We start from the raw sequence: 17,519 nt of genomic DNA on the forward strand, positions 1-17,519 counted from the left end.
TCGCCGCGAGTATGGAAATACTTGGGTGTAAGCGACAGCTTGCTTTGAAAAGCGACACGGCGCCGAGCAGCGATACGTTGTCGCTCCTGTTGCTATAGGTTGGTGAGCTTTTTCCCGCATCAACCACAATTTTCGTATTGTGAAAGAAAGAAAAAGAAGAAAAAGAACTGATATAAAGGTTTTGGTTGATATAACGATCAGTTAAGTCCTGAAGTTGGAAATAAGGCTATGGTTCACACTGTAATTAGTCTAGCGTATTTTGATTAACCCGAGTTCTATAACACGCATCTAAAGGAACCTGGAATGCCGGCCTGTGTGGTCACCGCAGCAGAACGGGATCAAGGAAATGAGTTTCCTACGCCCCCAAGTGAATTCTTTCGTGCATGTGATCTTCCTGGTCTGCCTTCCACTACATTTTATTTTTGTCTTCCCGTAACCCTCTCCCTGAGTGAAGGGTAGCAAACTGGGTGGTTATTTTTCAGTTAACCTTCCCACCTTTGTCATCCCATTACTATCTCTTTATCCAAGACCGCAAAGCTCATTTCGGAAGCTCGTGTAATGCAGCAGAACATCATAGCCACTGAGCGACCTCGACCGTTTTCTGTGCTGTCGCTAAGAGCTGAAACTCGCGGACGCGACAATTTATCTGAGCGTTGTGGTTGAAGTTCTTCAATAGAACGCTTCGATCCGTGTATTTCTGTATCATCCGTGTCGTGACAGTAATGCTGTGCTTCGCACGTGCCCCGTTTCTATTTCTTTCTTTTTTTTTCCTACGGACAGATTTGCCGTACGGGCAGGTGATTTTCTTTAAGGCTGGGCTAAAGCTCTATAGTACAACCCCGTAAATGAAAGCGCGCGTCCGTATAGTAAAACCTCAGCCATGACCGCGATCTTCTTATTTCTGCGTTTCGCGTTGGAACGAGTACCGTTTGCTTTTCGTTTGTCGCTGACTACATACAGCTGCACTCATGGGGCCGCGTCTTTGTCCATGCGTTTACGTAGAAAGGCGTGCTGAATTTTGAAGACCCAACTACCGCAAGAACTGCTTCATCACGGTTTGCTACGAAGACGCCATTGAGTGAACTACTTGCTCTAAGATTCCACCCTTTAGGGTAAGTGAGAAATGCTTTGACATACTCGAAACCAGCGTTGAAACGTCTCAGCCAAGACAGTGACAAGTACCGCACGTTTCTCCATAATTTGCACAAAGTGACTAAAAATTGGGCACGGACTGTTTGTGTGGGCCATGTCCCCTCTTGCAGTCCCAATAATTTTTGTTTTGCGGGTCGTGTGTAGCTAGCCGGCACTGGAACTCCGCCTAAAGACTACAATGCTGTTCTTATAAGGAGAATTCCACGGAACGCATGCACTAACACCATAATGGTGCAATGAAACAGGTGCTGTTGTCCTGAATTGCCAACGGGAGATGTGTGTGCTTAAAAATATAGTCCCGTTGCACATCGTGATAGCAATCACAACAACCTGCCGATGTTTTTACGTATTTAAGCATATATAATGCGAGTGGCACGTTTTTTTTTTTTCCTCCTGTGTAAAATAAGCTCAATGCACTTCTTTCGACAGCGTCGCAAAGCTTTACACGCGCGCGATCGGTTTTTCCGGACACTTTTACACGTACGCCTAGCAATTTAAGCATCCTGTGTATTAATAAGCACCGTACGCCCCGAAGCGGAGGCGCAATGAAGACTGGCAGTGCTATGTGTGCCTCGCGCGCCTGCTTGACTGCTTAAAACAGCGCGAACGCATGTTGACAGCTCTTTTAGAAAGCACGGAGTTGACAGAATCCTGAGAGGAGACCATAACGGAACGGGAAGAGAAAAGCGGCGGACTTGAAACTGCTAGAAAAGGGAGAGGAAATAAAAAAGAAAGCACGAAAACTAAATATGAGCTCGGCACCTGCGGAATGAGAGCAACGCGAGCAAATACGGAACGAGAGAAAGAGCAATGGTCCGGTGATGTGACGGGACCGATTGGCTTCGAAGAACGCCTCCCGATGCGTGGCCCGGAGTTTTATTTTTACGCTCGCCATCCGGATACAAGTGCGAGCCCTTGCAGTCCCCTGTCAACCGCAATCAGAGGTAGGCAAACACGTCGTCGACTCGAGAGTCCTCCTCGCTGCCCGGCGGCGACTCCAAAGTGGCCTCTTCCAATACCGTGGCAGCCGCTGACCCCAATTCCGCTGGCTGTCCGTTAAAATGCGCTTCTTCCTAGCAGCATCCGAACAACGCGCCCGCGCACTCAGTGAGCAAGTAAACGTCTAAACGCTACACCGAACAGCTGCCGACAACAAAGAGCGGCAAACGACTTCCTATGTACTCCACCGCAGAAATGCCGTGCAACGCCGATAAGGCCGCAGCGCCGTTTTCGGTAAACCATGGGGCCGAATTTTCAAGGCTGTTCGCGCGTGACTTCCTGATTCTACCGGCACATGTGTGCTGGCCATTCGCGCATGGCACAGCTAATGCGACAAAGCACCAGTCGCAATCCGTTCATACACGTCTACTGATTATGTGAGGGTGGCCCTACCTTTTACGACGCTGCACTCTTTTGTCGAGACGGAGCCCAGTCGCGAAGCTGGCGTTTCCCTTCTACCGATGAATATTGGGCCGCATTGCGCTCAAAAGAGGAGGAGGAGAACGGGTCCGCGCACATCGGGCAAGGCGTGATGAATCGCGCATGGCGTGCCGGACGTGAGCAAGCGTCAGCACTTGGCGACTTTTCGACGGCGAGTGGAGGCGTCCGTGCTTATTTTCTCACTCGACAGACTCGTCCTTCCGCGCCGCCCGCTTCCGCGGAACCAGACGCCGAGGTCGGGTCAAACGGAAGCGACACGCGTGCGGCCGCGCTGGCACGTCTCCGGTCTAATCGCGCCGGTGATTCCCGCGCATTGGCATGCGCCCTCTTCTTTGTGTTTGCGCCCGGACCAGGCACAACTCAACAGCGTGCTGAATCCCACCTTGATGTGACATCCGAGGCTCGATCACGCCAATTCTTCTCGAGGCATTGCATTAAGCAAAATGAAGGCGCGTCATCTCCACTTATGAAGCGAGGAATGCAAAAGCCTATTAAACAACGTCGAAGTGCTACCTTTAAGCCGAAGGTGCAAAACAGCTGGGTCGATAACGATTCGAATTCAGATATATGTCCATAAATGACACAATCATGTGGGTTTAATTTTTATTGGAAAGTAGCGTTCACCAATCTTCGCACGTTGATGGAAATGAACTTGTCAGGAGGTTCAAGCCATTCAATTGTAGAGAAATGCGTTGGAGCCATCGTGCGTTATCAGCAAGCACCATTAAATTTCATTTGGTTTTGAAGTTTCCTTCATTGGTGCATACGAGAAGAGATTAAAAAAAAAGACAGTTCACCCATGTACCAACTACTAGAAGCTCTCCTGCGCTCTATATTCATGCTCCACAAATTCACGTTGCTTAGTACTTTACTCTCGCTCTTCAGTGTGTGTACTACGCGATATATTCGCTTAGAGCATTGTTTCTGCAGCATCACAGTCTCCGAATCGTACGCGCTGCGTATATGCGCATGCCTGTCCTTTTCTTTCATAGCCCGAGAAAATTCTGAAAAATGGACGCACCAGTCCACGTTTCAACTTACGCAGAAGCACACTCAGTAAGCTGCGAACACACGCCACAGTTAGCAAAATCAAAACAAGAACTAAAGCAGTGCGCCCGTAATGTGCCCAATTACACACTTAAACGGCAATTTGCCACGAACAATAGACTTTATCCGAGGGGGTAACAGAGCCTACCGCTGCTGGGTGCGGCTCGCGGAAATTCATTGCCCCCGCGGATAGCCGACGACAGCCCTGCCGCAACAGGAGTACCGTATAGGAGCACGTCCCTTGGCGACAGCCCAGGACACAAATCACCGCGTTGCGCGCCGACGCGTGCGCGAAAGCATTCGCTTAGACAACCGAAAGCATTTCCCAGCGCTCTAGCCAGGGCAGCCCAAGACGGCAGTTCAAGCACAATCGGTGGATAAAATTGCAACGTCATATACGGCGTGCCGCAATGCGAGCACGTGATATGTGTGCCGCAGCAAATCCTGCGTTCAGGTATTCGAAGCCGACGCCCTCGGCCTCCGTAACGGCACCATGCGTTGCTAGAAAAAATCTGTCGCAGCGTGTGCTCGAAACAAAGAAACGGATTCCTATGGACAGGGCATCACAATTAAACAATGCGCATGAACTGGAAAACCCCACAAGAACGTGTTGAAATGCAGCTCTGAAACAAGAGCCCCACCAGAATCAACGACTGCGCGGAACGAAACGCTTACTTTTGCTGCTCTGAGTTCTTTCTTCCTTTCGTTTTTTAACACGGCAGAACGGTCACAGATTAAAATAAGGGAAGCGCCACTTTCAACACTACGACGAAACAGTCACAAAAGTTTTAATTAAATTATGGGGGTTTTATGCGCCGAAACCACTTTCTGATTATGAGGCACGCCGTAGTGGGAGACTCCGGAAATTTGGACCACCTGGGGTTCTTTAACGTGCACTGAAATCTAAGTACACGGGTGTTTTCGCATTTCGCTCCCATCGAAATGCGGCCGCCGTGGCCGGGATTCGATCCCGCGACCTCGTGCTCAGCAGCCCAACACCATAGCCACTGAGCAACCACGGCGGGTGTCACAAAGTTCTAACAAATGAAGTGTCAGTGTGACCGTAAGAACATGTAAGTTTCCACAGCCTCGAATAGAGAAACTGTCGCTCCCACTATTGCTGGGCAACCGTTTCGTTAAATCTGAAGGACATTTGCTAATATGCATCTACTAGTACTGCCTCTGTGTTGCGACTACTTATAGGAATCGCGCAATATGGTGCACGTTTTCACAATACAAGTTAGCCTATACTGTGCACTTAAAGTGGTTGTTGGGGCGGTCATGCAATCAGTATTCTGACATGCCTATGTGACAAAACCAAAACTTGAAAACTCTAACGTAACGGAATAACAGAGTATATAACCAGCGCAGCACGGCAGCATATAGGCGCACAATTTGTTGTCAATTCTGCAGAAAGGTTCTCAGCGCAGATTCATTGAAATGTGGTATAGGGGTCTTCAAGGTTTAATCATAAGCGCGTCCATGTCAGTGGCTTCCGTTGTGTTATTACGCTAACGACGGCGCATGCGCGGTCCGCGCGTGGCGTGCTAAGAGCATAAGGTCAGACGCGACCACGTGGATGCGACAGACGCGCACTGCGCTGTAGTTGGCAAGGCGTATCCACTTGGGACGAATTCTCTGGACAGCACCAGTTCCGAGATGTGAATTTTCAAAGCATCCGTCGAAATGCATTGGCGTTCGAGATAAATTTTTAAGAAAGCGCTGTTTTATGCATTGAAGCACAAAAGTAACTGAAACACCAATGCATTTCGACGGACAATTTGAAAATGAATATCTCGGAATTGCTGCTGTCCAAAGAATTCTTTCCAAGTAGATACGCCGTGCGAACTCAGCGGCTATGATTCGTAGATTGAAACGCGTGGCGTAAAGTAATTAACTAAGAAGTTAATTACCGTACTTACGTTAGTTGTTCAATTAGACGTTCTGATTTCTGGTAGAAGTAATGGCTGCCTCATCGAGTAATTTAGATCAAGGGTTGGAATTGTGCTGTCGAAGGCAACCTTTAAAAATATATTGCAGCTAAAAAAAAAAAGAACAGCCTGTATATGGAATTTTCAAAATCGCCTGTGGCAGATAGCATAATACTTGTCCTTGAGCTGGATTATTCGAAGAGCCGGACATGACAGGGAGGAGAAATAGAAACACATATTCAACTAATTAACAAATATTCGCTAATTAACTTCATAATTAGTTACTTTACGGCACATATTGCAATTTACGAATTGTAGCCGGTGCGCTTGCAAGACGTAACCACTTGAAATGAATTTCCAGGATGACACCAGTTTCGATATATTTTCCAAAGTGTGGAACGAAATACATGGGCGTTCTAGTTACTTTTGTGCTTCAATGCATAAAAGAGCGCTTTCATTAAAAAGTAAGTGGAACAACAGTGCATTTTGAGGGCAAGTTTGATGTTGCATATCTCCAATCTGGCGCCATTCTGAAAATTCATTCCAAGGCCTTGCAAATTCACCGGCTACAATTCGTAAATTGCAATATGTGCCGTAACGTAATTAATTCAAACAAATCATTAGTGGGTTTATGTTAGTAAGCCGAGTATGTGTTTCGATTTCTCGTGCATGTCCGCTTTTCTGAATAATACAGATCAAGGACTACAATTATGTTATCTGCAACAGGCTATGTTTAAGAATTTCAGAAAACTTAATTATGATCAACCTGCTTACACACACACACACACACACACACACACACACACATATATATATATATATATATATATATATATATATATATATATATATATATATATATATATATATATATATATATATATATATATATATCACTGCCTCCAAATCGCCCATTGATACAATTGCCCCAAGGCACTAATAAAGAAGGTAATTAATGATTTCTTAATTAATCGTGTGAAGCTCACGTTATAAGCGGCAAGGTATGTCCGCCTCGCTTTGGAACTCGTCTGGAAAAACGCGAGTTTCTCGCTCTCATTATTTTTTTTTTCGTAAGATACCTGTATGATCAACAACAACAACAAAAAAAACTTGTATATGAGTCACGTATAGCATATCAAATTTTCCGGGCTTCACTTAACAGCCTCTCTCTGTCTGCACTGGCGTTTGGTAAACGCATTTCGCCTTCTGCAGAACGGGAAATCCGAAGAAAAAAAAAATACACGTGAAGAATTTCTAACGGCAGCACAGCAAATTCGTTTAATGTTTTTTATGGCATTCCGAAGCACTGTAACGAAATTTGCTGAAGCACACGGGTCACTTAATTATGTACTCTTGGAATACCTGGCAATGTCCAAAATAAACGCGAAGGACCTCGCGTATTTCAGCAGTTAAGTGGTTCGTGCACCGACATTTCTTCCGCCTTTCCATTTGCTGCAGCGATGGACCTGGAAGAAGGCAAGGTGGGAGGCACGTGGCTGGGCATGAACACTTCCGGCAAGGTGGCATCCCTGCTGAACATCATCCAGCCCCTCGACGAAATCACCGGCGACGAGAAACTGCCCAGAGGTGACACAAGCCTTGACTTTAGCGAGCTTGAGCAGCGTTGGAGCGCCTCGGATACGATTGATACGAGTCACGCATAAAGTGCCAGGTATCAAAGGTGGTAACAAATAAACTGCGCAAGAAAATTTAATGAAAGAAATCCGAGCATTGAAAAACCGGTCGCGTACAAGAAGACTGCCAAAACACGCGCTTTTCCTCGTGCCGTCTCGTTTCATTTGCATATTTTTTCGTGCTCAGGTCCCCTTTTATTAAAATGTTTAACCAAATCGCCCAACAACAGGTTCTACCGTGCAAGAATACGTTATTATCGGTTTTGGCGCGCTGTAATGTCCACAAGTGAAGCAGAGGGTGAATGTTGCAAGCAGCAGCAATTTGCTGCTCCTTGCGGCTGACTCTCACTGTCCTCAGTGCGCCATCACTAGAACCGATAGCGTGTTACACGGCGAATTTTATCGGCTAATGTGGTTCCTCCTCTTCACGCATCTTAGCATGAATGGAGAACTTTTATAGCAATTGTAACAGTAACTCTCTCTCTCTCTTTTTCTTTATTGCAACGCTGTTCTCAGCCCTCGACAGTCCTGCTACCTGTTCGCCCACGCCCCCTGCGCTGTGATCATTAAAAGTCTCCACCGATTTTACTACATTTCTGCTGTGTAACAGCTCCACCAAATTTACACATCAAAGTAATGTCACAGAGGGACAGTTACACAAGTACGATAGATTCCTATTAAAAAGAAAAAGAAAGCAAATGCGAATAGCCACCACAAGGACATTTATTTCTTACGCGCACGCGTAGAACACACACACAGAAACACTGGCACCGTACACCCGGATAATAAATGGAGAGTGCGAGAAGGACATATGACTTCGAACACATTCCGGAAATTCTACAGAAGAGGCGAATAGTTTTTCTGCCGCGTACGCCTGCGCAAATGCTTCCTCCTTATAATAGTTCGGAGCGACATCAGGAAGCAAAGGAGACGCAGTGTTCAGGCGAGTGTACCGAACGCGACTGCTTGCAGGCCACCTGGCGGTGCGGTACCTGGAAGGCGCCCAGGACGGCATGAGCTACCTGCGCGACCTGCGGCGGAAGGCCAGCGACTACAACAGGTTCCTCCTCGTCACACTGGACGTCAGGTTAGCGCCGGCATTTCGGCCTTTCAAACATGGCCCAACTGTTGCCGTGATGGTTGTACCAAAGTCCTCTTATACTTTATTTAAGTATCAAATTCCTTCACACGTTAATCAATTCTCCTCGCCTACTCCTCTCTAGATACTTTTTTCCAAACCCTCATGTACGAGGAATCACCATGCTCTAAATATCTCAACCTTTTTTGCCCGCACTGATTCCTTTAAGCACAATTTTTTTCCATCAACAATTGAAGTCTGGAATTCATTACCGGGTAACATCCGTTGACTAGCACAGAAACAATTCACGCAAGCTTGTTTATAAATGTTGTTTGTTGTTCATCCCACTCCTGCAATAGCCTCATTGAGGCTGCAGTATGTATAAATAAGTAAGTAAGTAAATAAATAAATAAATAAATAAAAATGACTGTGGTTATGTTCTGTCGCAAAATGCGACCACTTACAAACTCTCATCGACCACTTTTTCCAGCGCTATAGGATGGCGGCATACGTGGCCACGGACGATGTACTCGTAGCAGTTACGAACCAAAAGCCCCAATATCCATGCGCATTTTCTTATTTTTTTTTAGTAACTGTCATTTTATGTTCCCATCCTTATGTCATGTTATGTTCTGTCATGTATGTTTCCATCCACGTTTCCTTATGCATTTAATGGTTGCGCACTGGAAAAAGTGTCTGAATATAAATATCTGGGGTCTTTAATTTACTAATAACATGTCCTGGTCTCATCATATCAATTATATTTGTAATGAAGCACTTGAAAAGCTAGGCTACTAACGCGTACTCTGCGCACCGCTTCTTTAAAAGTTAAAAGTAATCACTTACAAAACAGTTATTCGCTCACTTTTGGAGTATGCCTGAGTGGTATGGAATCCACATAGGAAATCAGACACCGTGAAGTTGTAAATGGTTCAGAAAAAGGCTATCAGGTTCATCTACTGTCGATACGATAGCAACTTTTCTCCGTCTTCTAAACTTTCAGAGTTAAATATAACTACTCTCAGCATTCGTCGCAACAGAGAATCCCTAAAGCTCTTGCACTCATTAATTAACTCACCAAACACTTCTTCCCTTAGTACATACATAAAATTTGCTGAACATTCCTGATCTAAAAGGTATCACCGTCTTAATATTGCACCCTATCGGTCACGAACTGATACGTTTAAATATAGTTTCTTCCCCCTTAACCATTGAATATTGGAACTCGTTGCCTGGCGCCATTCGTTTTCTTCCGTTGTACGATTTCTTGCTTAAACTTGAATGTCATTCATCTATTTTTTTTTCTCTCTGTCGTGCTGCTTACGCAGCACATTTCTGTATGATATACAACTGTATAATTCTCCACTCCTGTCATAGCCCCAAAAGGGCTGCAGTATGTAAAAAATAAATAAATAAAAATAAAACAGTAACAATGCGTGCGAAATGAAGACAACTATCGCTCTTTTTTTAGTAGCTGTCGTTAATAAAGATATGTGTGAAATGGACTACTATCGCAAGATAGGCGACAAGACTAAGAGTTACACACAGGCTTCCAGCGATGGAGAAGCCGCAAGCATAAAAATATCGCACTTTCTAAGAAATTTGATTATTAAGGCGGAAGCCTTAAGTAGCTCATGGGTCGCAAAATCCGTTGTGTGGCGTTATCGAAAATTTGACCGTGTTATGGCACAAAAATTTATAGTGCCACCCACGACTATTAGTGGGACTCGAATCCACCACCTTTGGTGGGAGTCGAACCCACGACCATTGGTGTTGAATAAGGCTAAGTTAATGAAGGTACTCGAACCCACGACCTTCCGTGGGACAGAAATTCAATGGCACCAAAATTTATGGTGCCACCATTCATGACCAAAACACACGACCTTTGGCATTAACTAAGGCACTCGAACCCACGACCTTTGGTGGGAATCGAATTCTCGACCTTTGGTGGAACCAAAATTCAATGGCACCGAAACTGATAGTGCCACCATTGATGATCGAACTCACGACCTGTTGCGTTAATTAAGGCGAAGTTAATTAAGGCATAGTTTTGAACCCATGACGTTTGGTGGGAGAAAACTAATAGGAAGTAACAACGCATTGGAATGGGAATGTCACGTAACTTAATGAATGTCTCGTGAGCTCACAGGCTTTCGTCTTCATCCTCTTTAGCCTACGCTAAAGCGACGGTCAACTTTTTTATTATAATGTTGGGTTTAAATACAAAGAAGTCCGACAAACGGAAGAAAAAGAAAATAGAAGGAAGGAACAGGCTGACAACCGCCCCTGGAGGAGGCACAATGCATGTCAAATCTTCACGAAGAAAGGCAGAGACAGAAATGAAAGGTAGGAAGAAGCGAAGGAAAAACAGGATGACAAATTACAAAGACTAAAGTAAAACTGCAGGCAAATACTAGAGCCCGGCACTATAAACAGAAAGAAAAAAAGAAGAATGACGCAGGTGTAGTAGGGGAATGCAAAATGAAAACGAACAAACAAACAAAACAAATACACTCGAAAGAAATAGGTTGAGGTCTTGTCACTCACAACATATGACCGAAAATAAGAGGGTAAAAAACTAACACGCCGCAAATGCGACGCCAACTCGGCTGTCTTTAGGAAAGGCAAGCGGATGCGGTGGAGCTGAGACGCGACCACTAGAATTCAAGCATTCATCACTTGTACACTGCAGACGGAAGACAGTGACAGTCTCTTGGATGCGCGCTGCACAGGAAAAGCAGAAAGCGCAGTCAGTGCACTTGAACAATGTGAAATATATGCAGCACGAGTCACTGAAGCTTGATGGCCCAGCACGTAGCTTTTCATTTCCAATAGTAATAAGAAATCTTATTGAACATTGCTCGTATTCAATTATAAACCTCAGAACAGCTGCACCAACACCTTGTTTCCAAACGCTATAGCGCATACCCACTACGGGGTCTGGCCAAGTGCTTTAGGTTTTGTTTCACGTGCGAGAAAACTAGGACGAGTCTCAAAGCTATACTTTTTTTTTCTCTGGACAATACCTCGAACTAATTGTGGCAGCAAATAGTTGCCAGGACTCTTCCGTGATTAAACTACTCTTACCAAGGGGTAGCTGCTCTGGATAACGTTACCTACAGGACGGATTAACTTACAACTAAAAGAACAAAATGACGAGCGCATCGGGAGCTTGACATCTATGATAATGCCTAAAACATATTATCTTCTTTTAACTTCAACTACTTTTCTTTGTGAGGCTAGCGCTCTGCGACAGCTGTCATTAAAATGATTTGTTTTCAAAATACGGGGGGCATCATTTTCCAGCTCTGAAAGGCCGACGTAGTCGGAGGGCTAGTTCCCGATCATATACCATTTGCAGTGCTTAACCTTTTCTCTGCAAGTTATTTGCATATGAATATATCGTATTAGTCTTTTAAGCATGTCGACATTAGAGTTTGCGATGTTCCAATTTTCGGTCTCACTCCCGTTTCAGTTGGTCACTTCCTTTTCCTTCAGCTTAATATCAACATAGAACTCTGCAGGTAATTAATACTCTCCTCAGTATTACCAGAAACATGGATGCGTGCGACTCGCTGCGTAGACCTAGAAACTCAAACCCTCGAACATGCATTTGTATCTTCTGGCGTAGCTTTCTTAAGTTCTCAATGTCATTGCACGATTTCACTGGTTCCAGACTAGTTAGCTCGGTCACGTGCGTTTCGGTTAACACTGCTTCAATGCCGTAATTATCCTTTAGGGTGTCGGTCGCCTGCTTCTAATTGCGATCGGAAAACTGAGCCCTTGGATACATTAAGTTGCTTTCCCAGTTAGTGATGATATTAAATTGCTAATTTTTTTTATCTTCAGCCTTATCTGACCTTTGATGTACTGCTGCGTTGAACTGATGCCAAGATGTTTGCCACTTCATCTTATCGCCGCCAAACTTGAGCCACTCAAGCTTAGGAAGCTTTATCACGTTGGTTTCAGTTAACCTTGTTTTTCAGTCATGCCACTCTATTGTTGAGGGGTGAATGAGTCTGCTGCACAACCAATATATTGATTGATTCTGTAAAGAGCTGTTCTGATCGTCGAGTCGTACTCAATAGCTCTTTCAAATTCCCCATCAGTTGTCTCTGGGGTTAACCTTTTTTTTCTATTTCTTCGTTGTCGCTTTCAGCGTTGCGGAAGTTTAATCTGGCTTGATACGAGTGACAGCACTCGCGGCTCTCCACTTTCTTCTCTTCTCAGCCTCTGTCCCCGCATTGGTTATCTGCGTTCTCAGTGCCCTCCGCTCCTTTACCAAAATGTCTGCGTACATCTTGTAAGAAACAGTTAAATCGATGGCCTGCATCTTATGTTTGCTCTTTTTATCCACGCAAGACCCGATCTCGTCGTGGTGGCCTTGCGTGCTTCTCTCGTCCTGTTGGCTCAATCTGCGGGTACCTCCTCGAATCAAGCCGTCTTCTGTGGCTCCGCAATCGGTGACGACCGGTTGCCAGTTGGAGAAGGGCCGCAAGAATCCTGGTTTTACGGCACCATTTTGTAGAAACGAGACAGAGCCGCTATCACGTTGATGATGATGATGATGAACCTCTGTCATGGCTCGCACCCACTAAGGGGGATAGGCCAAGAATCGGGCGGCCATCATGTCGTTGTTGTTATTGCCTTATGTTCTCGCTCTTGTGCCCAAACGATGACTCACACCCGCAACAGCGAATTGGCCAAGCAGGCGGTCTGTGCTTTGTGTGCGTGTTTCATTCTGCTAAAGTAAATGCTCTCTTTTTACGCAGCCCTTCAAGGCAGGACATCCAAGCCTGCTGCTATACGAACGCCCTTGATTCCCCACCAGTTCACCTAAAACCAGGTGGGAGCCTGCTATGCTTAGTACGCATGTATATTTATTAGGTGTGCGAAATTAACACGTGTACATATGAACGGATAGCGGGACATAATCATTGCTATGTACGCTATATCCTTGCAATGTAAGCTCGTTATTGAGGATTTGAATTTCCTTATAGCGGATGCAACAGCCGTTGAAGCCTGAACTGACGGTTCAGCAATAATTGCTGCCTTATTACCAAATCATACGTTCCCTTTAATATTGGAACACCCTGTACGTGCATAGTAGCCGATGACCTAACTAAGAGCTAGATATAGAAAATCAGTTCTGCAGAAATCCATAGTGTGGAGGAAGTTTCACGAAAGGGAAAAAAAAATAAATGTCATCCACTCGAAAGTAACACGAAGCTACAAAGGAAACCCACACTACAATTCTCAGAAAAAGGCTTCGCGTTTCAAGGAAAAATTCGCCCTGGTCCGGGTGTCGAACACCGAACCAACGTCTTTCCAGGGCGGTGGCTCTGCCAGCGCAGTGAGCCCCTTTCGAAAAGCTACCCGAATATATCGCCTGTGCGATCGTGCTGAAGAAGCAGCGAGAGATAATACCCCCCCCCCCCCCCTCTTTCTTTCTTGTCGGCGTTGCGAGAAGGGACGTTCCACGACGGCGCTTACTGCTTACACCGCAGGTTTCCACGCCTTCGGCAACAGCAACCCGCTGCGTCCGTGGCGCAAAGTGGTCGAGTCGCGGGCGCAGTTCGGCGACATCGTGCAGCGACAGGGCAAGGTCGGCCGCAAGCAGGCGCTGCTCGACGAGCTCATCGCGATGATGAGCAACAGCACCGAGTGAGCGTTCCACGCCCAGACACTTGCGCTATAGGAGTAAAGCGCAGCATGAGAAAGACTGCGCATTTTAACTTGATACTAAAGTTGACCTCAAAACGCCGGACCTGAAGTCAAGACACAGAGTGCAATTCTGACGTCATGCAGCAGTAAGGCTGGGCGTGATGATGTTGCTCATAATAATAATAATAAAAAAGAACTATCAGAGTTTCACCATAAGGGCGAAGCAGTGAAAGCGATATCACCATGTTAGAATATTACACCAAGTGTAAGACTTGTAGTGGCAGTGTGAATTGAAGTAAACGTAAGCTAAGTAAAAACCAGCTGTTGTGCTTGGGGTCCTCTGTTTGAATTCTGCCATCGGACAATTTCATATACGTTTATAAATAAAAGCCAACGTCTTTCTTAGCGACTCTACCACCACTTTCTTGTATCGGGTATGTTTTAAACCCCTTTCCTGCGGTTTGAAATAAAGCTGCGCCAATTGTTTTCAGGTTTTAGCCGTAATTTTTTTCACACCTTTAATATTTAAATGAGAAGATTTAAAATAAAATGCATGCGCTGTCGGTGTTTTGTTTCATGACATTTGTTTGTGCGCTGCCATTCTCGAAATTCCTAGGAACAATTATGTCAAAAAAGATACAAGACGTGATATATAAGAGAAACTTTAGTGTTATAATGGTGTGGCAATATAACCCGCACATACTGCATGTCATATTGCATGGCATGGTACATAGCATACATGTACCTAAATATGTACGGAACATTACGGCGACACCGACGGCAAAAAATCGCTTGGGGTATGCATATAATTGCTATCGCAGTAAGATATCCGCGCGCCGTCTATTGACTGCGATCGCGTGCGATAGACGCATCGATCACGGAAACGGAGCGAGCCGATGCATCATGACCTCATGACGCGTCCATGACCTGGTGGAAGAAAGTCTAAATTATGGAGGGTTGGTCAGACGCCGTAAGAAACTCATAAGTCGCATATGCAGCGCGTAACGCAGGGACTGCGCTGCCGTCCCACAGAATGCCCGGTTCACTTTCACGAGCGCGTCATGGGCTAACGCAGTGGAGCGTTTGAAAGTAGAAATTAAGCTGTATATCACTTTGAGAGTACGGTTGGTGCATATGTCGTCATATACCAATTAAAGAAAAAAAAAAAAAGGATTCGCCGAGCTTTTAGCCGAGCACTATATTTTACAGCTCATCAGTTCTTATATTAGCACCGGGATTTCATTTCACTCCTGGCTCCAGCTGCGCTTTCTTTCTCTTTAATTCTCCGACAGTTATACAGTGATAAATTCTATATATATGACTGGGCACAACAGGGCAGATATTAAAGGGTCGCAACGGTTCGCCGGTTCTTGAGCTGTGCACCGTGTTTCATTCTGGGGGTGGGGGCATAACCAACCAAAGGTTCCTCGTACATCTGACGCAGGTACTTCCCCGACGACCAGCTGCTGAAGGACGCGGAAGGCAGGTCCGAAGAATCGCTACGAAGCCTCAGCTCCGTATTCGTCCGGGTCGAGGACGAGTACTACGGATCCAGGTTAGGGTCACCACGCATCTTGCGAGAGCGCATTGCCAGCGAGCGCTGTTGATGAGCTGTCTCCGAGCTTCGTTTCGCGGCGTCCAGCAGCGGCCGATCCCCAAGGCTGCGCTGTTCGAGGCTCTCCGTCACGTAGGACGTCTCGAGGCACCGCTGGTCAAACAGCAGAACGTGTGTGCGCTGAAGTTTAGCAAATATGTGTCTGTCCAGACATTTTTAAGCGGGAAGCTGAGGGCTGTTCCAAGAAGCGCGCCGCCTCATTGATCAAAACAGACTTGTTTGTCCTTATGCGAACTGTTGTTGAGATCGCTAGCGTAAATTAATCTAACCAGTTATTGTGGCGCAGCGCGGCGAAGCGAGCGATGCTTCTTTTTGAAGGGAAGGTGTAGAGCAGGCCTTATGACTTAAATTTCGGTCCACCACATTGAGGACGAATAATAGCCAGAAGCGACTGCAGCGCGTAGTTTTCGCAGCACCTAGACCTCCGTGAACGACACCATGACGCTTCTGTCCCCTTTCTACTTAAACGGCTTGGGTGGGTGGCTGGAGAGAGTGTATTGTATGGATTCTAAGACCTCACCCCCCCCCCCCCATCCTTTAACGGTGGCTATGCCATCGAGCTCGTTGCTTTTACCTTTCCGCTGCGTGTATTCTCGGCCGTAAAAATCCGCGGTTCATGCCAACTTACAAGTAGTTACTCTTGAAAACACAGAATAAAATGAAGATTACTTTAAATAAAATAATGTCCTTTTCATTCTGTGTTTTCCCTACATTTACACCACCGACATTCCAACTGCTCGTTATTCACCGCAGATCCATTCAGTATTTTATTGTCCTAATATATTTAGGCTCCAGCCTCCAACAGTTGATGAATACCACGACGTTAAAAAAAAGTGTTTCTGCGCTAATTCCACACTAGCATGAAGATAAAATTTCCAAAGCTTCGCATTCTGGGTCACCCTTATCTAGCGCAGAACTTTACCCTTTTTTATTCTTTGCTGTTCAATATAATTCCATCACGCCTACCATAAGTACACTATACGCCATAACAGCGCCGCGCGTATAGCAGGAGAATATTCCGGCGCAGTCTAATCGTGCAGTTACGCAAGACTCACGATTAACAAATTTGCATCATTAACATCAACCCATCATAAACATGTTCCCTAAATTCCACCATCGAGTACCTGTTTAAAACTGTCTGTATAGATGTGGCCTGGCGCCCTTCCCTTTCTGCTCATTTTGTGGTGATGAGACTACAGACCCTTTCTTGTCATGCTGCCATTTCTCACAAATAAAATGTTTCACTCCGACGAATGCCGGGCCCATGGGCGAAACGCCACTTTATCGAAGAAATTTCTTTTCACTTGCGAGTCATTATATGTGTGTCTATGCACTATAGAGGTGTTTAGAAGTTTCTAACTGAATCCCAGGACAATTTCCCTGCGAAACTCATAATATATTTAATTTTAGTTTTTTCTTCATCTATTCGAAATTTTTCTAACTGATCCGATCCTTGGTCAATCCCTCACAGTGGGATTGAGTCGATTATAAAGGAAAACCAGCCAACCAAGCAAATCTCGTCGCCGCTTTACTGGGGCATGAAAAAGAATGTCGGTAGTACCTTTCTGAACACTTGGCCTGGACTTAGCACCTGTTACTCCTTATTTTGGGGCTTCCACTTTGGGATTCAGCCACAGGGACGTTTGCTGCACTGTCTGAAACTTTCTTGTTTATGTACTTTTAAATTTTGATTTATTCAATCTGACTTTAATGGCTTTATTATAACATAATTGTATGTTCTATAGTGCTAATTCCATAGACATCCAGAAATTATGTCTTTATAAACTGGAATAATCCATCCATATCTTGGCCAATCCCCCACAATAGGTAGGAGCCACTCCCTTGATAGGAAACTTAGGGTGCCACACACATAACAGATACACTAAGAGGACGAAAGAGCCCTGCATTTCATGGTGCTATTGTAGGGCTACATCAGGGCATTCATCATTTATGCCTTG

At 45.3% G+C, this 17,519-nt stretch overlaps 1 protein-coding gene across 3 annotated transcripts in view; it reads left to right on the forward strand.

Annotated features, from left to right (window-relative positions):
* The window catches only part of LOC142571482 (transport and Golgi organization protein 2 homolog), a 206,500-nt gene that overhangs the window by 187,792 nt on the left and 1,189 nt on the right, over nt 1–17,519 (forward strand). For 2 of the 3 annotated variants that reach the window (XM_075679871.1, XM_075679870.1), the window contains exons 2-6: nt 7,029–7,157; nt 8,177–8,291; nt 13,055–13,128; nt 13,790–13,946; nt 15,391–15,501. In XM_075679871.1, coding sequence (XP_075535986.1) covers nt 7,029–7,157; nt 8,177–8,291; nt 13,055–13,128; nt 13,790–13,946; nt 15,391–15,501 — 586 coding nt within the window. Of the gene's footprint in view, nt 1–1,013; nt 1,113–7,028; nt 7,158–8,176; nt 8,292–13,054; nt 13,129–13,789; nt 13,947–15,390; nt 15,502–17,519 lie in introns of those variants that run through there. The other variant, XM_075679872.1, reaches the window with a different exon arrangement.

Source organism: Dermacentor variabilis, chromosome 2 (assembly GCF_050947875.1).
Source record: "Dermacentor variabilis isolate Ectoservices chromosome 2, ASM5094787v1, whole genome shotgun sequence".
In the NCBI taxonomy this organism is placed as follows: Eukaryota; Metazoa; Arthropoda; class Arachnida; order Ixodida; family Ixodidae; genus Dermacentor; species Dermacentor variabilis.